At 44.0% G+C, this 27,515-nt stretch overlaps 1 protein-coding gene across 8 annotated transcripts in view; it reads right to left on the reverse strand.

Annotated features, from left to right (window-relative positions):
• The window catches only part of GMCL1 (germ cell-less 1, spermatogenesis associated), a 133,393-nt gene that overhangs the window by 64,361 nt on the left and 41,517 nt on the right, over nucleotides 1-27,515 (reverse strand). For 6 of the 8 annotated variants that reach the window (XM_073653607.1, XM_073653600.1, XM_073653603.1 and 3 more), the window contains 5 exons: nucleotides 26,471-26,634; nucleotides 26,225-26,348; nucleotides 23,090-23,186; nucleotides 16,720-16,817; nucleotides 11,423-11,535 (listed from right to left, as the gene is read on the reverse strand). In XM_073653607.1, the coding sequence (XP_073509708.1) occupies nucleotides 11,423-11,535; nucleotides 16,720-16,817; nucleotides 23,090-23,186; nucleotides 26,225-26,348; nucleotides 26,471-26,625 (587 nt within the window). In that variant the 5' untranslated portion in view covers nucleotides 26,626-26,634. Of the gene's footprint in view, nucleotides 1-11,422; nucleotides 11,536-16,719; nucleotides 16,818-23,089; nucleotides 23,187-26,224; nucleotides 26,349-26,470; nucleotides 26,635-27,162; nucleotides 27,251-27,515 lie in introns of those variants that run through there. The other 2 variants (XM_073653605.1, XM_073653606.1) reach the window with 2 other exon arrangements.

The following is a 27,515-nucleotide window of genomic DNA, read 5'->3' on the forward strand; positions in this document are numbered from 1 at the left end:
GAGATACATGGAAGGAGTTAGGGATCCGTAAGTTGGCCGGGAGTTTCAATTTATAGGCCACCGGGTTGATCTGACTGATGACCTCCAGAGGACCGATGAACCGAGGCCCTAACTTGTAAGAAGGTATCTTGAGTCGAACATATTTAGATGAGAGCCAGACTTTATCTCCTGGACGAAATTGTGGAGGATCCAGGCGTTTTTTGTCAGCGTGTCTTTTCATACGCTCGGATGACAGAAGGAGTGCGGACCGGGTACTCTCCCATATGGAGGAAAATTTGCTAACGAGAGATTCCGCAGCCGGGTTGTCCACAGAGGTGGAGACAGGAAAAGGAATCCGAGGATGCTGACCAAAGACTACAAAAAACGGGGATTTGGAGGAGGATTCGCTCTCGTGATTATTATAAGAGAACTCGGCCCATGGTAGGAGATCCACCCAGTCAGAATGGTGGGCATTAACGAAGTGCCGGAGGTAACTGGTCAGGTTCTGATTGATCCGCTCCACTTGACCATTGGACTGTGGGTGGTAAGCGGAAGAGAAGTCCAGGGTGACGTCTAGTAGTTTACAAGTGGCTCTCCAGAAACGTGAGGTGAACTGTACCCCACGATCCGACACGATGTGGAGGGGCAGGCCATGAAGACGGAAGATGTGGCGGATAAAGTCTTTAGCCGGCTCGGGTGCAGACGGAAGGCCTGGCAGGGGAATAAAGTGAGCCATCTTGGAAAAGCGGTCAGCGACCACCCAAATGACCGTACAACCGGCAGAGACGGGGAGATCAGTTATAAAGTCCATTGCTATATGCTGCCAGGGGGCAGCAGGTACAGGAAGCGGAAGGAGGCGTCCGGCTGGCAGATGTCTCGGGACTTTGTTGCGGGCGCAGGACACACAGGCAGAAACAAAGTCTATTATGTCCTTGTGCAGGGTAGGCCACCAATAGTGCCGGGCAATAAGCTGGAGGGTCTTTTTCTGACCGGCGTGGCCAGCTAGTTTAGACGAATGGCCCCAGTGTAGGATCTTCTCCCGATCAGGTACTGAAACAAACGTCTTACCGGGAGGGAGACGATTTAGACTCACGGGAGCCACCTGCATTACTCTGGCGGGATCGATGATATGTTTAGGTTCTTCCTCGAGATCGGATACCAGAAAGGATCGGGACAAGGCATCTGCTTTGACGTTTTTGTCAGCCGGGCGAAAATGAAGAACAAAATCAAAGCGAGCAAAAAACAAGGACCACCGGGCTTGGCGCGGGTTAAGTCTCTGGGCATGCTGGAGGTAAGCCAAGTTCTTGTGGTCAGTGTAAATTATTACCGGATGAAGAGCCCCCTCGAGTAGGTAACGCCACTCCTCCAACGCCAGCTTGATGGCCAATAACTCTCGGTCTCCTATGGAATAGTTGCGCTCAGAAGAGGAGAAGAGTTTGGAGAAGAAGCCACAAGTTACCATTCTCCCGGAAGATGATTTTTGAGTAAGTACCGCTCCGGCTCCAGAGGAGGAGGCGTCAACTTCCAGGAAGAACTGCTTGTTGCCGTCCGGGCGATGCAGCACCGGGGCGGAAGAGAAGGCCTGTTTTAGGGAAAGAAAGGCCTCCTCTGCTTCGGGCGGCCACTCTTTGGGATTAGTACCCTTACGGGTGAGCGCGGAAATTGGGGCAGTCCGGGAAGAGAAGTGCGGGATGAAGAGGCGGTAATAGTTGGCGAAGCCCAGGAACTGTTGAATAGCCTTCAACCCCTCTGGTCGGGGCCATTTCTCGATGGCAGACAGTTTCTCAGGATCCATTTGTAGGCCGGTCTGAGAGATAATGTAGCCCAGAAACGGAAGCGAGGTCTGCTCAAAGAGGCACTTCTCATATTTAGCGTAGAGATGGTTCTGCCTGAGCCTGAGCAGGACCTGACGAACATCCCTCCGGTGAGTCTGGAGATCCGGAGAGAAGACCAAGATGTCGTCCAGGTACACAACTACGCAGGAGTAGAGAAGGTCCCGGAAGATGTCATTGACCAACTCTTGAAAGACGGCAGGAGCGTTACAGAGGCCAAAGGGCATTACCAGATATTCATAGTGGCCGTCCCGGGTGTTGAATGCCGTCTTCCATTCATCCCCCTGACGGATACGAACCAGGTTGTACGCCCCACGGAGGTCCAGTTTGGTGAAGATTCTAGCCCCCCTCAGACGATCAAATAACTCCGGAATAAGCGGAAGGGGGTACTTATTCTTCACCGTGATCTGGTTAAGGCCTCTATAGTCTATACAGGGACGGAGAGAGCCGTCCTTCTTTTTGACGAAAAAGAAGCCTGCTCCCGCCGGGGAGGTAGATTTCCGGATGAATCCCCTGGCCAGATTCTCCTCAATATATTCGGACATCGACCGGGTCTCAGCAGCGGATAATAGATAAATACGCCCACGGGGAGGAGAAGTACCAGGTAACAGGTCGATAGGGCAGTCGTATGGTCTATGAGGGGGTAGTGTCTCTGCCTCCTTTTTATTAAAGACATCAGCATAAGACCAATAAGGAATCGGAAGTCCAGGTAGATTAGCTGGGGTAGGAGAAGGACGGACGGGATGAACGGGAACCAGACAGGTCTTATGGCAGCCCTGTCCCCAGCGAAGGACTTCTCCGGTCTGCCAGTCAAGAACGGGTGCATGTTTCTGGAGCCAAGGTAGGCCTAGCAAGAGGGCGTGAGAGAGTCCAGGCAGAACATGGAAGGAGATACTTTCAGAATGCAGCATTCCCACCTGCAGAGTAATGGATTCGGTGATGAGTTGGATGGGGCATGGTAAGAGCCCCCCATCCACGGCAGCAACAGACAAGGGTACAGCCAGAGGTTTGGTGGGGATGCGGTATTTCTCTACCAGGGACTGTGAAATAAGATTCCCGGCTGCTCCAGAGTCCAGTTGGGCTAGTTCGAAATAACGGTTCTCCCCGTAGACGATTGAAACTGACAACAGCAGGGATGGAGAGGATTTATTCTCGTCTAGGTGGACCTCTCTGAGCGAACCTAGACACAGGCGTTTCCCGACCTCTCCGGGCAGGCACGGATCCGGTGCTCCTTACTGCCACAGTAGAAGCAGGTCCCCTCGGCACGGCATAAGTCCTGACGGGTCTTGTCCATCTTGGTCTGGTCGACCTGCATAGGCTCAGGAGGGTGTACCTGGTTAGAGACAGAAGGAGTGACGGGTTTCTGAAAAGTAGGAGCTAGACGTGGTAACCTCCTCTCACGGGTGACCTCTCTGGCACGCTCCTGGAACCGTAGGTCAATCCGGGTGGCAAGAGTTATTAAGTCATCGAGAGTGGTAGGAATGTCCCGACCGGCAAGTTCATCTTTAATACGGCCGGACAGACCCTCCCAGAAGACGGAAACCAGAGCGTCGTTATCCCAGGCCAGCTCCGAGGCAAGGGTACGGAACCGTATGGCATATTGGCCCACGGTGAGACTTTCCTGACGGAGGCGTAGCAACGATGATGCGGATGAGGTCTTCCGTCCGGGTTCGTCGAAGACTTTCCGGAAAGCCGTGAGAAAAGCAGGCAAGTTGGACACCAGGGGGTCTCCTCTCTCCCATAGAGGATTTAGCCAGGCCAGGGCCTCCCCGGTGAGATGGGACATGATGAATGCGATTTTGGCTCGGTCGGAGTTAAACTGGTGGGACAATAGTTCAAAGTGCAGGGTGCACTGGTTTATGAAGCCCCTAGCTTGAGCGGGGTCGCCTCCGAAGCGTGGAGGTGTAGAAAGCCGGGGTCCGGGGCAGGATGCCATGGTATTGGTGGGCAGCGGCGCTGCCGGGCTGCGAGTCATGACACTAGCGGTGGTTGCTGGTGGAGCAGTCAGAGTGTCCAGGAAAGAGTTGACATTCCGCAGATGACTCAGGATGGACTCCTGTTGGGACCTCTGACGGGACAGTTCATGACGTAGGTCCGAAAGCGAGAGAGCTTGGGTGCCACCGGGTTCCATGGCCCGAGCAAACTGTAACGGGTCTGGGAGGCGGAACCTCTGGGCTACTATACAAGGGAGCGGTCCTTGTAAGGGAGCGGGTGGCGACCAGGCAGGCAGTCACAGCAGGTGACCGGGACAGTCTCTGGGTGTACGGGCAGGAGGTCACGGCAAGTGATCAGGGCAGTCTCTGGAAGAACGGGCTGGAGGTCACGGCAAGTGACCGGGGCAGTCTCTGGAAGAACGGGCTGGAGGTCACGGCAAGTGACCGGGGCAGTCTCTAGGTAAAGGGTAGGTACGACCTGTGATGGCTGAACCTCCAGGTAGGCTAGCAAGGCAGATGGAGGATGTGTGCTCCCAGGTGAGCAAGCGAGAGTCTCTGGAATAGCAGGTGGTAACAACACGTGACGGCGGAGCCTCCAGGTAGGCAAGCAGGCAGGTAGCGGAGAAGCGCTCCCAGGTGAGCGGGCAAGAGTCTGGAATAGCTGGTGGTCACAGCACGTGACAGCGGAGCCTCCGGGCAGGCAAGCAGGCAGGTAGCGGAGAAGCGCTCCCAGGTGAGCGGGCAAGCTGGTCCATAGACAGACTGACCGGAGTTGTAAGGCAGACCGTCGGACCTCAGGCAAGCAGGCAGGTAGCTGATGTGCGCTCCCAGGTGAGCGGGCAAGTTGGTCCTTAGACAGACTGACCGGAGTTGTAAGGCAGACCGTCGGACCTCAGGCAGGCAGGTAACAGGAAATCAGGCAGGATTAGGACAGCAAGCTGGCAGGAATCTGGCAGGTAACTGGCAACGGGACCTGAGGGCTGAAGCAGAGTAGAACGGTGCAACAACATTGCTCGGGCACCTCCATTTTGGAGGAGGTGCCTTATATATGGTAAAGTCCTCCGGCCATTGGCCGGGGACTCCTTAGGACGGCGCGCGCGGCCCCTTTAAGAGGGAGGGAGGGCGCGCGCCCTAAGCACAGTGGCCGGGAAGGAGCGCGCGCTGCCAGCAGAGCGGGAGAGGGACGCTGGGCACGGAGCAGAGAGGTGAGGGGAACAGCGTCCCTGCCTAGCAGAGGGCAGGGACGCCGGCACTACACCTTAGATGATCACAAACAGGACCGACCTCTCACTGAAGCCTTGGATTAGGTCTTATATTGTGATAGTCATTCTCACTTCTTCTCTATCTTAACTCTTTCCTGTTCTTATTCCTCTGTAAAGTAATTAATACAACTGTTTGCCTTAACTGCCCATTGCACATATAGCTTGATAATTTGCCATTGCTTAGTATAAAACGATTTTCCTATACTATATCTGGGGTATTGTTACTAGTGTCGTACTTTTGTGTTATTGAGTAATTGTTTATCTAAATTTACCACCTGAGACTTACTCTCCTATTTACTCATTTGATCATCCTTGTCTTACTGTGTAACTGATAAGTAGTATAGACATATTTGCATATATCTACAATATATCAATGTAAACTCTAATATTTGGGAAGGCTCTCTGAAAACCATGGCGTCCCAGAAATCCAAGCTAGATAAATCCAAACCCACTTATAAAGACTCAGCTCAACTAGGAAACCCACATAGGAATAGATCTAGATCCCCTACTAAACAGAGTGATAATGACTCAAGGTCAAGGGATCGAGGCATGAAATCTGATGACTCCACAAATCCAGAATTTGATCCCCAGAAACAAAGGAGAGAAAAGAGGAAGGAGTCGGCCTCTAAACTAGCATCTGCACAAAAACCGACAGTGCAGGAGAGTTCTGACTCAGATGAAGACTCGTCCCTTATAACTAGTCCTCCTAAGCAACGGATAAGGACAGACAGCCCTCCGTCTTTAGAAGTTACGGACCTGTTGCAGAATTTTGATTGGAAACAGCCAATTGACCAATCATTTTTTAAAGGGATATTCTCTGCCTTCAAGGAGTCCCTTCGCATTGACTTCGACACTAGGTATGATAAACTTCAGAAACAAATCGACTCAGTTACCAACAAAATAGATAAGACTGAGTCTGAGATCTTTGAATTGGAGCAAAAAAATAACAGACTAGAAAAAGAGTACCACCTCCTCAAGGAGGAATTTAGAACAGTAATAAATAAGCTCACTGACCTGGAGGACAGAGGTAGACGACAGAACTTAAAATTCAGAGCTATACCAGAGTCTGTCAAATCTGACCAACTTGCCCCCTACATCAAAAATTTGATTAGAACGGCAATTCCATCTTTATCTGACCTAGAAGTAACACTGGACAGGACACATCGGCTTCCTAAGCCTAAACACCTGAAACCTGATGTCCCAAGGGACGTTATCACTAAGTTCCATTTTTACCAGACTAAAGAGCAGCTCATGGAGTTTCTTAGGCACAAAAAATCCTTCCCTAAACCATACGACTCCGTCAAGATCTTTGCTGACTTGTCGAGAGAGACAATGACCCAACGTAAAAACCTAACAAAGGTCACCGACGTATTACGAAATAATCAGATCCCCTATAAATGGGGATTCAACCCCACAAAGGTCCTGTTTTACCACCAGGGGAAAAATTACAGTATTTCTGACATTGCGGATGGGGGTAAACTCTTCAGGGACCTAGGAATTAACATCACCTGACGTTCCAATCTAATTAATGGGCTGAGGCATTAGGCCATAACTTTAGTCCCGCCTAGGAGGTCATCATCGAAACGTTAGTCCCTCCTTGTTTGGAACTTGGTATTTAGTTACTGGACTTAGACCTGTATTGAGGTATTTTATCGCTCAAGTTAAGTTGTTTTTTTTTTTATTATTATTTAATTTCTATCTTTGTCTAAGGTTGTAGACTTGATCTGATTTATATTCTTTCTGGACAATTTATAGTTAATTTTTGAAAACATGCTTTGGAAAAAACAATGGACGATTTTATTTCACCAAATATTGAGCTTTTACCATTGCTTGTACAGTATAAGTCATGTCACTTAGATTTCTAACACATAATGTCAATGGCCTCAATACTCCACAGCGCCGTTTCTTTGCCTGGAAGACAATTAAGGACTATAATGCTGATATAGTAGCTCTCCAGGAAACTAAATTCTCCTCTGTCAAGCCACCCCATTTCGCTCATAAAGAATTCCAAAATATATTTTACGCCAATAATATCAAGAAAAAGTGGGGAGTAGCCCTGTTAATCAAAAATTCTGTCTCGTTTGAATTAATCTCAAGCCTTAAAGATCCAAATGGGAGGTATATTATATTAATCTGCAAATTGAACCACCAAATTTTTACCCTCGCTAATGTATATGTACCCAACCAAGGCCAAATATCCTTCCTGAATAAAATAATGCGTACTATTACCCAAAATAAACAAGGTGATTTAATTCTCTTCGGAGACTTTAACATTGTACCAAATTCTCTCCTGGACTCTTCTAACAAGTCAAGGCGTCAATCTTCCTCACTAGGCCCATGGTTGCTCAAAATGGATTTATACGACGTTTTTAGATGCCTTCATTCGTCTTCCCTGGAATTCACTCATTACTCTGGTACTCACAATTCCCACTCTAGGATAGATCTAATTCTCACTAACATATTCTCACTTCCTAAATTTAAAAATATACTAATAGCACCCAGAGTGTGGTCAGATCACTCACCTATAATATTCGAAGTAACAAACCCCCAAAATACCATTGTAGAAAAAATCTGGCGTAATAATAGTTTCCTCTATAACCATCCTGTCTACAAAAAAGAAATCGACAAAGCCATCCAGAACTACTTCAATGAGAATGACACTGATGATATCTCTATATTCACACTTTGGTCGGCCTTCAAGGCAGTACTTAGAGGCAAGCTTATACAATTAAATTCACAACTAAACAAATCTAATAGAGAAAAAACTCAAAAATTAGTTCATGAAATTTATGCTTTAGAGCAAAAACAAGTCTCCAATCCTTCATTTGACTATTCAAAAGATATCCTTAAATTGAGAACAAACCTTAAATCTCTCCTGACCACCGAGTATGACAAATTTATACAGACTACTAAATCTAGGTACTATTTCTCTGCTGACAAACCATCGAAACTGCTTGCAGCTAAGATTAGACATTACAAAACTAAGTCACGTATTAGCGAGATTAGAGACCCCCTAGGCCATTCCTATAACCATCCTAAAGATATAGTCAAAGTTTTTGCAAATTTTTATAATTCCCTATATAACCTAAAAGATGATCCAAGCTTCTCAAAACCTTCTGATTCAGACATTAATAATTATTTACACAAACTACATTTACCCACACTAACCGACCAAGACCTACAAGATTTGAACCTCCCATATTTACCGAAAGAGATTTCGGGAGTAATCAAAGGACTTAAACTGGGCAAATCTCCAGGCCCCGATGGACTACAGAATGAGCTATATAAAACTTTTGAAACTCGTTTAGTTCCCTACCTAACCAAATTAGCCAACCATACAACACAACAGGCCTATCTTCCTCAGGATATGCTTGAAGCGATAATAACCATAATCCCAAAAGAAAAAGGTGACCCACTCGACACAAAGAACTATAGGCCCATATCCCTCCTAAATTCTGATACAAAAATTTTAGCGAAGTTGGCTGCGGAAAGATTAAAAATTCATATCGGTAAATTGGTGCATGAGGATCAGGCGGGTTTTATTCCTGGCAGAAATACTGCCGATGCCACCAGAAGAGCAGTCAATCTCATTACCCTAGTTGAGCGTGCCAATCTTCCTTCGGCCTTCCTTGCACTGGATGCAGAGAAGGCTTTCGACAGGGTCTACTGGCCATTCCTATTTAACACACTACAAAAATTTGGTCTCAAGGGTAATATTCTCAACCTAATTAAGTCAATGTATTCTGCTCAATCAGCTCATGTCTATTCCAATAGTTCTTTGTCACAAAGATTTTCCCTGTCTAATGGCACTAGACAGGGGTGCCCTCTTTCCCCCATTCTTTTTGCCCTGTTTATAGAGCCATTTGCCTCTTCTATTAGAGAAAACATTAACATTACTGGCATCCCTGTCAATACTAAGCAAAGCAAAATAGCCCTATTTGCGGATGATATTTTACTTACCATCTCAAATCCCCTTAAGTCCCTGAGGCATATTACCACCACAATTGACGAATTCTCACACCTATCACTATACAAAGTTAATAAGTCTAAATCTCAAATAATTGACTTTAACATAGAAAACACATTTCTACAATACCTAAAAAAAGAATTTGAGTACATATGGGAGGAGAAGAAAATTATATATCTGGGAATTAAGTTGACTAAACCTTTTTCAGATCTAGTCTCAGAAAATTTGACCACACTATTCAACACTTTTCATTTAGATTACATTCGCCTGGCTAAGCTAGAAATCTCATGGCTAGGTAGAATTGAAGCGTTCAAGATGCTCTTACTCCCAAAATTTATTTATGTCATAAGATCTATTCCCATTTTTAAACCAAAACAATGGTTCAAGAAACTACAATCTCAACTTATGAAATATATTTGGAACCATAAAAAGGCAAGAATCCCTACCCTCTCATTATTAAAACATAAAAAGATGAGAGGACTGGGTGTTCCCAATTTATATAATTATTATCTGGCCACCACATTAAAGCTTTCTCAGGGATGGTTAATTGAATCTAATAACACATCCTGGATCAACATAGAGACGTCAGCTGCTAAAACTGAACAATTAAGGTCCCTAATTCTCGCCCACCTTATTGAGCCTTCTAGGCCCCCGCCAAACTACCCCACCTTAAAAGCCGTTATTCTGGCCTGGAGAGACTTGGTAAACAAATCCTCTACACACTTCCCTTTAATTAAAATTAAAAATATCCCTTTGGTTGTACTAGAAATCTTAATTACAAACCTCGACCTGTCGACCTGGCTAGATAAAGGCATAAATACTGTTAATGACCTCATTTCTGATGATACCCTCTTACCCTTTTACACATTACAAACTAGATACTCTCTCTCAAGAGATGAGAGGACGAATTGGAAGCTTATCTCTAATTTGCTTACGAAACCTTCCCTCACGTTTGCCATGCCACAAACAGTAGTACAATTAATAAATAATCCAGAGAAAACATCTATTTGGAAGACAAATGCATTGTATAAAATTTTTAATGAGGAAGTGAATTTGCCTTACCACCCCTTTTTTAAAACTTGGGAGAAAGAACTTAACATTAAAATAGATCTGAATAAAATGAGTAAGACCTTAAACATAATATATTCTCACACAGCTTCAGCGACAATGCATGAGTCTTACTTCAAGGTTCTTTCACGGTGGTACTGGACTCCAATAAAACTTCATCGCATTAACCCCACCAATTCGCCTTATTGCTGGAGGAAATGCAATAATCAAGGCACATTAACCCACATGTTCTGGGGATGTCCTAGACTGCTTAAATTTTGGATGGATACTAAACTCTTAATATCAGATATCACAGGAATGACCATATTCATTACTCCACAATTAGCCCTCTTGTCAATTGGAATAGAAGACTTCCCAAAGCAGTTATGATTTATAATTTCGCATATTATAGTGACTGCTAGACTCATTATTGCTACGAGATGGACTAAACCTGATCCACCCGGTATAGATGTACTTATAGACCGAATTACCCAACATAGCGTGTATGAACACAATATAGCAATTAGAAGCAACTCTTTCTCAAAATACCTAGATCGTTGGACCCCCTGGATCTCTAAATACTTACCGCTACTCTTACATAAGGCCAATTGACATTCCATATATTATCAAGTGAACCAATTGTTTGACTCTCTCCTTTGTTCTTTTTAATGGTAATACAGAACTTCCTTTAGCTCAATTAAAATCTAAATTTTTTATGAATCTTTTTTATTTTTTTTAGACACATTTAATGTATTTCTTTAATAAACCTAAAGTTTATGTCTTCATAGATTTTATGTCTAGACTCATTAATAGAGTACTTATCTATTTTCTGTTTGTATTTGAAACTATACTATATTGTACAATACAGTGATTTCTAAACCTTTTTGTCTACAATATGTAGATTGTTTGTTTTCCTTTTCCCCCCTCTCCCTTCCCTTCCCTCCCTTTTTAATTTATGTACCCTACTCCTTCCCATCCCCTGGCTACTTTAAAAACTTTTTCAATAAAAATATTTTGAAACACAAAGTGACCATACTCATTTAGAGTCACAATACGTGGCGCCCCCAGCTTTTCTCGCTTGCCTTAGCTTGGAGTTTCATTCCTCCTGCTTCAAAGACGGACACCACAGCGGCACGGGCAGTACAGCGGTAAGTAAAGCCCACCTCAGCACAGGAAACGCAGAGAAGGAGTGGCTTGCACTTACCGCTGCACTGTGCATGCCACTGTGGCAGCCATCATCTTGGGAACTGGCGGAAAGGACTGGTGATCCTTGGAGAGGCAGCAAATGGAGAGCACCAGGTGAGGTGACCACATAGGAGATCTGTATAGTCATTTTTCAGTCACAGAGTGGAAAGTTGCTTTAAATTAATAAATGCAAGAATATTAGGTTGGGCAACTCACTTTTTCTTCACAGAGTCTAACCCGTAGATAACTGCTGCCGTGGAATAACTGCAGATGGTCTGAACGCTGATGGTCTCTTTCATGGTCTCCCCACACTGCTGAATTAAACCATCCTTAAAAAAAAGTAGAGTAATAAGAGAAAATATACCCTATATACCTCATAAGCCATAATCAACTATGAGTGGTGATCTGCAGACAACTCCAAAACGAACGGAAGACAACAAGGAAGATCCAAGCTACCAAAGTTGGTCCCAAAAATGTATTATGTAGTCAAAAAAAAAAAATCAATAAAAGGAGTAAAAGATGATGTTGGTTCAAGTTAATCACGCTGCTGCGCGAAAGTAGTCATTCCCCACTGTGGCAGTATTTACTAGTAAAACATCAATTAGTGAGATCAAGAGGTGAATCTTCAGCCACAATACGTCTCTGACAAGTCAATGAAAATGTTTAAACCTGGCCACAAACTTTGGATAAATGCTTGGCTAGTGATCACCTGGCCAATAATTATTCCTCTATGGGTGTTTGATGCAGAGGCACCCAACGCCAATGGGAACATAGGAGTGTTGGTAGACGTCCATATACATTAGTAGGGTCAGTCCAGAAATCTGTAGTTTTAACTTTATCTATCATTGAACGGACCTTAGCGCCACTGTCACGGGTGTGTCAAAAGTGACAGAGTGCAGTGGGTAGCAGAGGAGCTGTTCGTTTGGCATTACATTCACCTTCTTAGAAGCGGCCTGGGTGTATAAATACCTGCTGTTTGCTAGAGGGTGCTGCTGGCGATATTCACATGACCCCTTGTGAAGGCTTGAGCAAGAGCAGTACTTCTTCCTCTCTGGAACTAAGAGGACGGGTGTTCAACTCTCTGAAGTCACTAAAGCTAAGCTATCTTCCCTTGTTTGTTCCTTCTTGTTTTTAGTTGTCAGTGGAGATCGACTAGTGCTCATCTCCTCCCTTCCCTAGCCAGGGATAAACACCAGGGAAAGACAGGGCGAGGTTCCTGTGCGGTGATTGGTGCGGAACCAATATAGGGACGTTAGGGGAGACAGGGTGATATAAGGTCAGCCTAGGAGGTCTCCACTACTCCCTTTCCCTAGATTCTGGAACCCCTTTCCTCCCTTCCCTTCGTGTTGCACTTAGTCTTTCCTACACCTTGGGTGACAGCCACAGTTGAGCTTAAATATCATCACGGAGGAGCAAAGCTAAGGCAAGTAAAGTGCAACTACTTTATGTGTACTTGTATTGCAAAAAAGTGACAATCATATTACATCCCACAGCGCTGCCTTTCGCACCGGATCGAGAAGCCTAAAGGACAGGACACTGTCTACAAGTGCATAGAAATGAGCAATCCACAGGGGGTCTCCATAATGACTGAAGCATCACTCGCTCATCTGTGCCCATGTATTAGCTTCTCAGTGATAAGAGGTGAATGTGAATGTACTCCAAACACAGCGTCCACCTCATACTGGAAACAATACTTACAATGTCAGGTCAGAATGTATGTGAAATCTAGAAATGAGCATGTGATATATTGTTTTGGTCACTTTTGGGACCTCCTGACACGAGAAAATATAACAGAGCACAAAACTTACAGAAACAGCCTACGGGCAATTTACTTCATTACTGGTTTGTGCCTTGTTTCATGCTGCGCATAAGAAGCAGGATCGGCTCTGCCTCCTGCTGGTTTGGCTCGGCCTCCTGCTGGCTCTGCCTCCTGCTCGCTCTGTCTCCAAGGCTCATATATGCAGTACAAAGCCTCCGATGAAAACCTCCTATTTTCCTATAATAGGAGCCCCACTGTGATGCGATATACGTGGAATACACAAGGTGAGGAGACAGAATCTCAGTCCTGTAGGCAATGAATGGAAAGCAGCATGGACTCCAGAACCCTCAACAACACATATCTGGTCGGTAACAAAATGAGGACATGGTACAGCCAACAGATTTGGTAATGAAAACATGGAGATCAAGGCTAGTATAGGCCCTCAAAAAATGTTGAAGCCTTTTAACACTTTCAAGACCTTGCAAATTTTTCTTTTATCTTTTTTTTCTCTCAAGAGCCAAAACTTTTTTTTATTATCCCATTGGCATAGCCATACCAGGGTTTGTATGTTGCAAGAAAATTGTATTTTTTTAATGACACCATTCATTTTAATACTTTACTGAAAAATGGGAGGAAAAATCCATATTGAGTGAAATGGTGAAAAAATAATAATTCTGCTATTTTTTGGGTTTTGTCCTCACGGTCTTTATTATGCTGTAAAAATGACCTGATAATATGATTCTCCAGGTCAGTACAACTATGGCAATACCAAACTTGAAAAGTAACATCATTTAAATTTTTATTTCATAAATGAATAGTACACAAGACAATGATGATATACAGTTAGGTCCAGAAATATTTGGGACAGTGACCTAATCTTTGTGATTTCAGCTCTGCAGGCCACTAATTTTTATTTAGAATGAAGCAACTGAGATGCAATTGAAGTGTAGACTTTCTGGTTTAATTAAAGGGGTTGAACAAAAATATCTTGTGAAAAGTTTAGGAATTGCAACTATTTTTCTACAAAGCCTCCTCATATCAGGGGCTCAAAAGTAATTGGACAAAATCAACTTTATCAAAAGTAAAATGTTCATTTTTAATACTTTGCAAAGAATCCTTTGCCGTTAATGACTGCCTGAAGTCTGGAAGCCAAAGACGTCACTAAATGCTGGGTTTTCTTCTTTGTGATGCGTTTCCAGGCCTGCACTGCAGCTGACTTCAGTTGTTGCTTTCTGTCTTATTGTCTTAAGCATGTGAAATGCTGCTTGATGGAGCTGAGATATGGTGACTCACTTGGCCATTGCAGAATATTCCACTTTTTTACCTTAAATAGAACCTGTCAGCAGGATTTTGCAAAGTAAAGTTCACACATAGTCATAATGGTGCTGTGGTGCTGATTAAAATGAGACCTGTGGTGAAGAAATCAGTTGTGTGTTTGTGTAATCTTTGAAGTTTTCATTTAATGAGATCTTTGTGCATGGGGACGGGCCTGTACACAGGGTCTTTTCTTGGTCCCTTATTCATCCTCCTGTTTGAATGACCGGTCACTGATCTGTCAGTGCCGTGCCTCCTATTTTAAATATCGCGCGCGGCACAGTAATTGCTGTGGTCTCTAAAAAAAACAAAAACCCATGGTCTCCAACAAAATGGCGCCGGCGGCACGTTATCGCTCTTGTTCTTTATCTGCGCATGTGACGTTCACTGCCTTCACTAAACAGATTTCTTCACCGCAGGTATCATTTTAATCAGCATCACAGCACCAATATGGCTGTGTGTACTTTACAAAATCCTGCTGACAAGTTCTCTTAAAAAAAACTCCTGGGTTCCTTCTGCCGTATGTTTAGGGTCATTGTCCATCTGTCCTGTGAAGCTCTGTCCAATCAACCTTGCTGCACTTGGTTGAATCTGAGCAGAAAGTATCGTCCCGTACACTTCAGAATTCATCCGGCTGCTTCTGTCGTCAGTCACATCAATAAACACTAGTGACCCGGTGCCATTGGAAGCAATGCATGCCCATGTCATCACACTGCCTCCACCATGTGTTACAGAGGATGTGGTGTGCTTTGGACCATGAGCCGTTTCAAGCCTTCTCCACACTTACTTCTTCCCATCATTCTGGTTCAGGTTGATCTTAGTTTCATCTGTCGATAGTGCTTTTCCAGATCAGAGCTGGCTTCTTTAAATGTTTTTTGGCAAAGTATAATCTTCCCTTTCTATTTTTAAGGCTGAGTAATGGTTTGCACCTTGTGGTGAACCCTCTATTTGCTCTCATGAAGTCTTCTCTTTATGGTAGACTTAGATACTGAAATACCTACTTCCGGGAGAGTGTTCTTCACTTGGGTGGATGTTGTAAAGGGGTTTTTCTTTACCACGGAAAGGATTCTGTGATCATCCACCGCTGTTGTCTTCAGGGAACGTCCATGCCTTTTGGAGTTCTCGAGCTCAGCAGTGCGCTCATTTTTTTTGCATAATGTACCAAACTGTTGATTTGGCACTCGTAATATTTCTGTTCTCTCTCTGATGGATTTCTTCTTTTTTTTCTAGCCTAATGATGGTCTGTTTCTCTTCCATTGAGAGTGCCTTTGACCGCATGTTGTGTGTTGACAGAAATAGCTTCCAAATGCAAATGCCACACCTGGAACCAACTTAAAAACTTTTACCTGCTCAATTGGTCCCTTAAAAAAGAGACAGCTACATCTTAAAGTGAACCTGTCAAGAGAAAAAAAAACGCCATTAACCTGCAGATATGGGTTTAATCTGCAGGTTAATAGTGTTATTACCTACCTGGTGCCCGCACTTACCCAAACACTGAAGGGAGAAAATTAACTTTATTCCCAATGACAGTGTTTGGATTTCAGTTATGGGAGCGGCGCCAGTTCACTCACCCCTCTGAGAATACAGAACAGTGGCTGTAACCGCACCCCCGGCCCTGAAGGACACTGGCTCTGCATTGGGGTCAGCTGTCCGTCAGGGCCGGGGGCACGGTTACAGCGGCCGCTTTGTATTCTCAGAACAGTGACTGAACCAGCGCCAGTGCAGCCCTCGTGACTGAAACCCTCATGCTGCAGGGAAGAATAAAGTTCATTTTCTCCCAGCATTCAGCTAAGTGCAGGCGCCGGGCAGTATAATAATGCTATTAACCTGAAGATTAACAGCAATTTTTTCTGATAACAGGTTTCCTTTAAAGAGCTGTAATTCCCAAACTCTTACTCCAATTAGGATGTGAATATCCTCAAAAAAGCTGAGAGTTTGCACTTTAAGCTCATATTAATTATATAAGTGTATCTTGATTGATGTTTTGGTAAACAGATAAAATGGCAAAACTTGTGTCACTGTCCAAATATTTCTGGACCTAACTGTAAAATGAAAAAATGCTTCTTTTTACCCATTTAAGAAGAGGAGGCAACCCATTTAAATTCCCTCCAGATTGATGGGGTCTAGGTTGAGAATTACAGGTTAGAATCGCACAGTTAAGTGTCAGAAGCGGTCAGCTCCTGCCTAAGCGAGTGCACAGAGCGGCGAGCAGACTCCATAGAAAGTCTTTAAGGTAGGAACGGAGTGATCACATGGGATTCAAGAGCCTACTATATATACACACACAAAACACACATATACATATATTACACACACACATTAATTTGTAAAGAGAAAAAAAGTGTGCAATATTTGGTTACACTTTAAGAAGGTCAAAGTACATTGAATAGCAGTCCCATGTGTCCCACACAGATCGAACACGACAGACCAGGATACTTACCAGCTGAAGCATGCATGCGGCTGCCAAGATGGCTATGACACGGCTGGGCTTTATCAAGACATCATCTCTGTATAGCGAGCCAAATGCCACCTGCAGAGCTTTAGAAAAAAAAAAGCATATCAGGTTAAACAGCAGATATCGGCATCACATCAACAAATCCCAACGATATGTACCGTCGCCAGTGTCCTCCGATGGAATCAATAACGCAGAATGGAAGCAATTCAATTTAAAAAATTAGATACGAACAAGTCAACGATCATGGGTTTGCAAATCTCATCCTCCCATAATCGCAGCTTTGCAGTCTGACTATTTCAGTTAGGCATAAATGGAAAGCCTTTTTCCATTATAAAAGTCCCCTTTTCACATCGATAACTCCAGAGGTGAAAAAGTGAAGTGTTGTATTTGCTTAGACATTTCTTATATCCCAAGCAGCGGCGCAGCACTACTGCCATCTACTGCTCACTGCTAAAACCACAGCTAACTCTACATCTATGGGGATTATAATAGTCATTCACTTTGTTCCAGCAAGATGGTGAGGTCAGGAATTTAGCTAAAGGGCAAAACTAAAAAAAAAATTAAAAAAAATTAAAAAAATAAAAAATATTTGGGAGGTCCACCTTTAGGCTATGTGCCCACGTTACATTTATGAAGCAGAAAATTTCTGCTGCATAAATGCAAGTCCTCTCCCGGAAAAACGCATGCGGAATTCCGCACGCGTTTATCGCGCATTTTTCGCGCGTTTATCACGCGTTTTCCACATGCGGAATTGCCTTGCGTTTTTTATGCATTGGACTAAGGCAATTCCGCTTGCGGAAACGCAAAATTAAATGACATGCTGCGGATTTTTGAACGCGGCATAAACGCTGCGGAAAAATCCGCAACATGTGCATAGAACTTGCGGAATCCCATTGGGGACCATGGGGTGCGGATATACATGCGTTTTTCAAGCGTTTACGCTGCGGAAATTCCGCAGCATATACGCTTGAAAAATGCTACGTGGGCACACAGCCTTACGATGTCTGCAATTCTTTGGGGCATTCTCAGAGCATGAAAGCAACATGGAAGGAAGCTTAACTAGACAAAAATCAATATGCTAAGTAACTTTCAAGTGCAGCATTAACATCAGGGTGCTTATACTCCGTACATCGGTCGGCTATAACATTAAAACTAACTTCCCAGTATTGTGTAGCTCCCACTCTTCCCCTCAACTTATGCCATCCTATGGTATCTGGCACTTAAACCTCAGTAACAAATCCTTTAAAAAATATTTGTTGAAAACCTTGTAAAAATCCCTGAGCTCCTCTGATTCTGCTGCTCTTTTCCGTTTTGTGCTGTGTCGCTGCATTGCAGAGATATTCACGTTTGTTGCTTCTATAGCACAGTATGTGAAATCTCTGCTTGTAGTACAACTAGAATTTCTTCAAAGTCTTCTCTGGGGGTGTGCGCTGTCTCTCCTTATTCCCAGATGTGGCCAATCACAGCTAGGCAGTGTAGCAGACTCTGAGGATGTCACCTTCACCCCTAACAGGCGCTGCCAATCCCTGATCGTTGACTGTTAGGGGGCAGACAGATGGGAAATACTGCCGTAAGTCTGCCTTATATTGCTCCATCAGCTGCTAAGCTGTGACTGGCAGCATCTGGGAGGTGGAGGACTGAAAGCGCACAACCCAGAGAGCACTGTGAAAAAACACCCAGTTGGACTTCAAGCAGAGATTTCACATACTACACTCCAGTGGAAACAAAATGTGAATATCTCTGTAATGCAGCATAAAATGGAAAGGAGCAGCAGAATCGGGAGACCTCAGGGATTTTTACAAGGTATTAAATTTTTATTTCATACATCAATAGTACGCATGAAAAAAGGAAACTTTCTAATACATCTTATCAGAGAAATCAGCTTTCTTCTCCTGGACCAATCATTCTTTATGAAATTATAAATCCTGCATCTTGTCATCTGGAGCCTCCATGGATCAGACTTGATTTTCCTACACATTCCACAGATGGTCAATCAGATTGAGAATTTGGGGACAAGTCATCACCATAATTTTTGTCATGCAGTGTGGAGGGAGGCACTATGGAAGAGGGCACTGCCATTAGGGAACATCGTTGTCATGTAGGGGTGTACATGGTCTGGACAATATTTAACTAGGTGGCTCGTGTTAAAGTAAGATCCAAGTGAGCGCCAGGACCCCAGTATAGCCGTCTACCCTGGTTCCATTTATCAGACCAGGCTGAGCAGACCCACTGCACCATGGTCCACTTCAGATTCTCACACACCCCAGTGTAGGCGCTTTTGTCGATGGACAAGAGGCAGCAAGGGCACTCCAACTGGTCTACAAACAACAGACTGGGTAAAGTGTGTGCTCTTCTATCCAAGACAGCACAAACATTCATCAATTTGAACTACTGTGTGATCGGTCCAGACAGACTAGCCTCCTCTCCCAACAGACAGGTAAACCAGGTGACCCATGAACCCATCGCCAGTTCACAGCTAATCCTTTCTTGGACCAATCTAGTAGGTACCAACCACTGTACACTGGAATCATCCCACTAGATCAGCGCTTTAGGAAATGCTCTGACCCAGTCCAGTTATCACAATTTGGCCCTTGTCAAAGTCGCTCACATCCTTACTCTTGCCGAATTTTCCAGTTGCAACACGTCAACTTTAAGAACTGACGGTTCACTTGTTACCTGATAAAACCCACCCATAACAGAGGCCATGCAAAGTAACTCGCTTCACATGTTCAGTGGTTTTAATATTACTGATGATCTGGGTTAATGCTTGAGAAGCAGCAAAAGAGCATATCCAACTTAATACAAAAATGGCTTTATTGAATATTCCACAGAAACAATAAGGAACAAGTGCAAACAAAATGCAACACGTTTTGGATCATTTTGCATTTTGGTATTTTATTGGATGGTGGAAGCTGGATATGCTTTTTTGTTTCTCCTCATTGCACACAGTGTTATCCGTGCATCCGGTGGGAGAGAAAGCTTGAATTTCTTTTTTTCCTGAAGAACTCAACAAATAATGGGCAGAAACCTAAACTTCAAAAAGAGGTTTTGCAGCAGCTGAGTTTTGTACTGTACTATGAGGAATGATGTACAATCTACTGCATTTAGAGTAAGAGACAGAGGCGAGTTTCCTTTGCTGCAGCCATTCCTGTATGATTGCCAGTTCTTTCCTGGTGCTACTTCAAAGTCTTATTTAAGTACATTTTTGCCATCTGGAGCCTTGAAATCTCGCTCCACATGTCATTTTATTCAGTGTGTGTTACATAACGCACATGACAACATCTTGCTGTGTTACAGAGCTTTATCTGATAAAAAAAACATAATTCAGAATGAATGCAGCAGGCAGGGTGCAAGTGTACAGGTAACTGAGCATTGCCTACAACAAATCATGGCATCAACATCCCAGATGAGAGGAGGACGGGGTGGACAAAACTACAACCTGCAGCTGCTCATTTCCCCTTGTTACAGTACTGTTCAAAATAATAGCAGTGCCAACATGAGTTAAGCACAAAATCTTTATACTAGTTTTTATTTCCATGCATTGAGAACATTGCACACGGTTTTCTAATTCAAAACATGAAGAGAAATGTATAGAATTTGTAACTACTTTACAGAAAAAAAAAAATTAACATTGAGCTGTTCTAAAAAGTAGCAGTGTCTGCATTTGTCTTTACAAAATCACAATAGGTACTCTTTTTTTTTTTTTGAGGATTTAGCATTCCTGTGAATCACTATCCTAATACTTCGTTGTATACTCACAGTTTTTTAGAACTGCTTCACATCTATGTTGCATAGAGTCAACCAACTTCTGGCCGTTTTAAGCTGCTATTCCAGCCCAGGATGCTTTGACTACATTCTATAATTCTTTGGCATTTGTTGGCTTTGCCTCAGAAACCACATTTTTGATGTCACCCCACAAGTGTTCTATCGGATTAATGTCTGGGGATTGGGCTGGCCACTCCATATCCTCAATTTTGTTGGACTGGAACCAATATTTTGCTAGTTTATTGGTGTGTTTAAGGTCGCTGTCTTACTGAAACACCCATTTCAAGGGCATATCCTCTTCAGCGTAAGGACACATGACCACTTCAAGTATTTTAATATATGTAAACTGGTTCATGATCTCTGGTATGCGGTAAATAGACCCGGCACCATAGTAAGAGAAGCATGCCTATATCATGATGCTTGCACCACCATGCCTCACTGTCTTCAGAAAGTACTGTGGCTTAAATGCAGAGTTTGGGGGTCGTCTGACGAACTGTCTGTAGCCCTTGGATTACAAAAGAACAATTTTACTTTCATCAGTCCACAAAATGTTTCTCCATTCCTCTTTAGGGCAGTTGCAAATTGTATCTGCTTTAGTACATTTTTTTTTTAAACAGTGGAACTTTGCGGGGACTTCTTGCTAAGAGATTAGCTTCACACAGGCGTCTTCTAACTGTCACAGTACTCACAGGTAAATTGGGACTGTCTTTGATCATCCTGGAGCTGATCATTGGCTGAGCCTTTGCCATTCTGGCTATTCTTCGATCCATTCGAATGGTAGTCTTCTGTTTTCTTCCACGTCTCTCTGGTTTTGCTTTCCATTTTAAAGCATTGGAGATCATTTTAGCTGAACAGCTTATCATTGTCTGCACTTCTTTATAAGTTTTACCCTTTCCAATCAACTTTTTAATCAAAGTACGCTGTTCTTCTGATCAAGGTCTCGAACGACCCATATTTCTCAGGCTTTCAAGGAGAAATGCATGTACAACATGCGCTGGCTTCACCCTTAAATAAGGGCCACCTGATTCACACCTGTTTCTTCACAGAATGATTGACCTCACTCATTGAACTCCACACTGCTATTATTTTAAACACACCCCCTTTCAAATAATTATTCAAATACACAGACTCAAAAACCTGCAGATCATGAATGCGGAGTCTGTTGGTTTTCTTAGAATCTACTGCACCAACTGGTAAATTGTTTGACGTGGTAATATAATTTATATACAATAACAGTGAATAATCTGGTTAGTCATATTGGACTGCTATTATTTTGAACAATACTGTAGCACTGCTGTGCCTGCAGCTTCTATTTTCTCCTATTAGCGCCGCTGGGCTGAGCCTGCAGCTCCTCCTTTCTCCTTAGCACTGCTGGGCCAGCAGCTCCTCCTTTCTCCTATTAGCACCGCTGGACCAACAGTTCCTCCTTTCTCCTATTAGCACCGCTGGGCCAGCAGCTCCGCCTTTCTCCTATTAGCACCGCTGGGCCAGCAGCTCCTCCTTTCTCCTATTAGCAACGCTGGGCCAGCAGCTCCTCCTTTCTCCTATTACGACCGCTGGGCCTGCAGCTCCGCCTTTCTCCTATTACGACCGCTGGGCCAACAGCTCCGCCTTTCTCCTATTACGACCGCTGGGCCAGCAGCTCCGCCTTTCTCCTATTACGACCGCTGGGCCAGCAGCTCCGCCTTTCTCCTATTACGACCGCTGGGCCAGCAGCTCCGCCTTTCTCCTATTAGCACCGCTGGGCCTGCAGCTCCGCCTTTCTCCTATTAGCACTGCTGGGCCTGTAGCTCCGCCTTTCTCCTATTAGCACTGCTGGGCCTGCAGCTCCGCCTTGCTCCAAATAAGCACCGCTGGACCTGCAGCTCCTCCTTTCTCCTATTAGCACTGCTGGACCTGCAGCTCCTCCTTTCTCCAATTAGCACCGCTGGGCCTGCAGCTCCGCCTTTCTCCTATTAGCACCGCTGGGCCTGCAGCTCCGCCTTTCTCCTATTAGCACCGCTGGGCCTGCAGCTCCGCCTTTCTCCTATTAGCACCGCTGGGTCTGCAGCTCCTCCTTTCCCCTATTAGCACCGCTGGGCCTGCAGCTCCGCCTTTCTCCTATTAGCACTGCTGGACCTGCAGCTCCTCCTTTCTCCTATTAGCACCGCTGGGCCTGCAGCTCCTCATTTCTCCTATTAGCACCGCTGGGCCTGCAGCTCCGCCTTTCTCCTATTAGCATCGCTGGACCTGCAGCTCCTCCTTTCTCCTATTAGCACCGCTGGGCCTGCAGATCCTCCTTTCTCCTACTAGCACCGCTGGGCCTGCAGCTCCGCCTTTCTCCTATTAGCACCGCTGGACCTGCAGCTCCTCCTTTCTCCTATTAGCACCGCTGGGCCTGCTGTGGTGGTGTTTACGATTGTCTTCCCATCCGGACACAGCAGTGCTGGTGGGATCAGAAAAGGGACAAGCTGCAGGCAGTTGCACAGCATGAGTCATAGTAATGAGTTTCTGCAATGTGCAGTAGTTCAGCAAACTAGCCAAGCAGTTAGCCAAAGGGAGGGGGGTATTTTAACCATGTAACTGACTCCTTGTGTAACATGTCACTTACCTTCTACATCTATATTGTGGTCAGGTATCTCCAGCTCTATCACATTCATGCTGGACTCTTTCCATGATCCACAGAACATACTGGAGAAGTATCCGGACTGCAAGCAAAGCAGAAAGAAAGAAAAGAAAAGTCATTAGAAAATAAAGTGATTTCAATGCCCCATTTTTCTAGCTACCAGCAGAGGTCCCCAGTGCTCCACTTCTGCCTCATCTTATAGGAACAGATAAAATATATAAAGAAAAAAAACTAGACACAATCTCCAGGCATGCCAATAAAACCATTTACCCCCTAGATGTGCAGCAATGTACATTTCTTAACAAGGTCTCTCCAGAGAACCTGCAGCATATGTTTCTCAGTCATATAAAGTTCTTATTATCTCTATATAGCAACGTTTTAGACTGAGAAAATAACATGTTTGTCCTAAGACAAAAAAAAAAACTAAGGGGTTTTGCAGGAAGAGCACATGATGTGTGAAGGGATCAGACATACTGGTGGTCGCCATAGTTGGACCACTCACATCTGAGAAGGGGCTGGTTTCACCATTGAAACAATCCCTTTACCAATCATCACTTCCATAGCAGACATGGCAATTTCTTTGCTAGTCAGAGCAGCCCCCCACTTCACAGCAGGACCCCTACCTCTATTCCTTATTAGTAAGCCCCCTCCATGACTAGTGATCATCGCTGTAAGTGCAGCACTGAACATTGCAGCCCCTTCCTCTGCAGACAGTCATGCTTCAGAGCCCCCTACCCCCAGTAGTCAGCGCTAGGACTCCTTTCCTCGGTGTCCTCGCCCAGCAGGAGGCTACATGTTCATGCTCGATGTTGCCTTCCGTATAGTCTCCGCTAACAGAAACCAATGTACAAGAGCGCACAGTTTGGCAACAGGTAGAAGCACAAAAAAGCCATAAAAACCTTGATAGTCAGTGCCTATTTTCTATTTGCATTGGCAAAAAAAAAAAAAGTTTTATCTAACCCTAATTTAGAGAACTGGACAACAGAAACATGGATCGCGGTGTGCAATTTTGGACAGCAGGATACAAGAAGACCTAACTGAACTGGAGCAAAAGGACTTCAGGCCGTCTATCAGATTTAGGTTAATATATGAAAACTACGGAGTGGACTAATTACAGCTCCATTGATGAAAAAAATAAAAAGTTATAAATCTCCAAAAATGGTGACAAAATTTGAATTTTTTTAAAAAAAATTTTTATAAGCATTAAAGGGAATGCGTCACCCCCTGGCACTTATGTGACCTCTACTATGGGCATTCAGGTGATAGAAATGTAAATCTATACTTACCTTTATGCCTCATATTAGAGGTCTGGTTGCTGTGAAATGTCTTTTTATTCCTACAAGTTTCTGATGTGTTCCCGTCCCGGGGCCTGCAAGAAATCCCCACCTCCTGTGGCAATTATAATGTTTCCCCTCTCCCCTGCAAGTCACAGTGCCCTGTGACGTGCAGCTGCCGAGGCCAAGTCCCGCGCACTTCACCTTTTACGCAAGGCGCACTTATTCCTGCCGTCTATGTAAATTTTATACACCACAATCCCTATAGGTCACATTGATGACCAAGGAAAAAAAAGAGACTCTAGCTCAAAGTACCATAAAAATACATAATTTTATTGATATCAATTAAAATACATACATATGCCCCGGGAAGAAGCAAATGCGAAACTGCGTCGGGGCGAGGTAGACACCACACTGCACTAAACTCCTGGCTGGTGGTGGCCTCCACTCTAGGTAAAATTATCGTTGATACCTTTTTTCCCTACATAGGGCTTAACCATTCTATGGGCACATGATTGTCATTACTTTTTCCATATATTGCTGTTATTGTTGATTTGCTAATGGCAGTCTTTGGTTATCCCTACTAAATTGGGTTTACTAATGATTACTTCTGTCTACATGCTTGCTACCCTGCAAATTGATATTCATACTAGATTGAAATCCCTATTTATTGGGTGTACCAATGATCATTTTGGTCTCATGTCTACTACCCTGTATATTGACATTTATGTACTTTATATCTTTAGTGGGTTGGCTTGAATAGCAGGCGAGGTGGCTGTAGTTTTCATATATTTCTTCCCTTGTGAGGTTGAGATTACCATTAGCCCTTCACACCTCTATATATTGCAGTACATAATCTATTGTGGTCGACACGTTATTTTGTGCCAAATATTGTTAATTTCTATTTTGATAATTTGTGGTGACCTACCTTCCCACCAGGACTGTGAACTTTTAGGTGTCCTCTCCCTACTGGAGGGTCCCCCCCTTTCTGTGGTTTTATCTTTTGTCTGTATTTTAATTGATATCAATAACATTATGTATTTTTATGGTAATTTGAGCTAGAGTCTCTTTTTTGCTTGGTCATCAGGGATCTTGTGAACAGGCGAGTCTCTCTGACTTCCCGGCGCCTGCACACAAGATCTCTGCTCTACAACGAACATAGACGGCAGGAAGGAGTGTGCATTGCATAAAAGGTGAAGTGTGCAGGCGCGGGATTTGGTCGAGGCGACTGCACATCAAGGAGCACAGTTATGTGCAGGAGAGGGGGGAAACATTATAATTCACACAGGAGGTGGGGATTTCTTACGGGCCCCAGGACGGGAATGCATCATAAACTTGTAGGAATAAAAAGACATTTCACAGCAACCAGACCTCTAATATGGGACATACAGGTAGGTATAGATTTACATTTCTATCACCTGTATTAGAGGTCAGATAAGTGCCAGGGGGTGACAGATAACCTTTAAACCACTTTATTGGTCACAGCATTCGTAATCAAGCTCCCTGGTCATTTTTACTGCACAAGGAACGCTGCAAAAATTAGAAACCCCAAAAGGGAAAATAAATTTATTTTTTTCACCACTTAGTTTTTTTTTTCTCGTATTTCAGGATATTATACGGTGAAGTGAATGGTATAATTTAATACTGCACTTCTTCCTGCAAAAAACAGGCTCTCATTCAGCAATTTTGCTGGAAACATTTAAAACAAAGTTATGGCTCTTGGAAAAAAAAAAAAAGCAAAAATGAAAGAGGACTTAGAGGAAGGGAATAAAGCACCAAGCAGCTTTTATCCAAGAATGTCTATCAGTGGTCCTCCGCATATGAAGGTGGGAGGCATAGTCCTTACCTGGCAGAGGTAGATCTTGTGGAGGTTCCATTCTTTCCCAAGTGCGCAGATCTTTATGTCACTGTTCTCTCCATTGAGGAACAGGGTCTGGTATATATACTTGGAAGTGCTCTTAAGCTTTTTCCTAAAACATCAACACACAAAAAAACAGAATGCCATTGTTCTATTAATCACTGACATGTAGGAGTGGTGCAGGAGGGGTGCGGGAGTGGTGCAGGAAAGTTATCTATCTATCGATAGAGGTACCTGCGCGGGGTATTGAGTAGGTTTCCTAGCTCATCGTCGGTCTCGGTGTCACACTGACATTCCAAGCTTCTTTTTCGCTTCCTGCATTCACAAGAGCCCGCGGGCAGAGAGGAAGAGGACTCCTGGCCTAACAGTCTGCTGCTCAAAGTGCCCATACTAGGTTCCTATATAAAAAAAAAAACAAACATTGAGGGTATGTTCACACAGTGCGATCACGCTGCAGTTTTCCTATAATTTTATGAAATTGGAATAAAAACAAGGCGGCTTTAAGAAAATCAGGCCACGTCACCATACAGTTCCACTTCTTACATGTAAAATCAGTAATCATCAGTAATCATCAGTTATCAAACAACCACCACGAAGTCACAATATGGAGGACTAGAGAGGAAAATTATAAAAATTTCCTGTTCATCTATTAGACAAGGTTCACACTAGCATTTCTTTCCACTTTAAAAATATCAGGGTTTTTATGTGTTTATTTTTCTTAAAGGGAATCTGTCACCCCCTGGGACTTATCAGACCGCTAATATGGGCATACAGGCGATAGAAATGTGAATCTATACTTACCTGTATGGCCCATATTAGCAGTCTGGTTGCTGTGTAATAGCTTTTTTATTAAATTATTTCTGCTAAGCTTCGCGTCCCCCAGACGCCAAGAAATGCCTGCCTACTAGCCCTATTTCCATACCCACCCCACCTCCCCTGTGGCATGCAGTTCCCGGCCGGATCCCGGGCAGTTTCCTCTGTACGTACAGCGCTCTTCTCCCTGCTGTCAGTGTAGTGTTGTGCAGCAGGCAACTTGTGCACAGGCACCGGTGAGTCATTCTGCCTTCCAAGCGCCTGCCCTGTGGAGGGCTTGTTTATTTGCAGAGTGAGCCGTAATTTAGCCGATGGGTTACTTGATGTCACGGTCACTATTGACTGAAGAATGTAAGGCTATGTTCTAACAATGAGTTGTTTGATGTTGCAGATTTCTGCACCCATTAAGTAGGATGAATTACTTGAATTTTTTCAAAAATACACAGTAAAAAACTCATTATGTGAA

Source organism: Phyllobates terribilis, unplaced genomic scaffold (assembly GCF_046119375.1).
Source record: "Phyllobates terribilis strain yellow unplaced genomic scaffold, ASM4611937v1 Scaffold_11__3_contigs__length_659146591, whole genome shotgun sequence".
Classification (NCBI taxonomy): Eukaryota; Metazoa; Chordata; class Amphibia; order Anura; family Dendrobatidae; genus Phyllobates; species Phyllobates terribilis.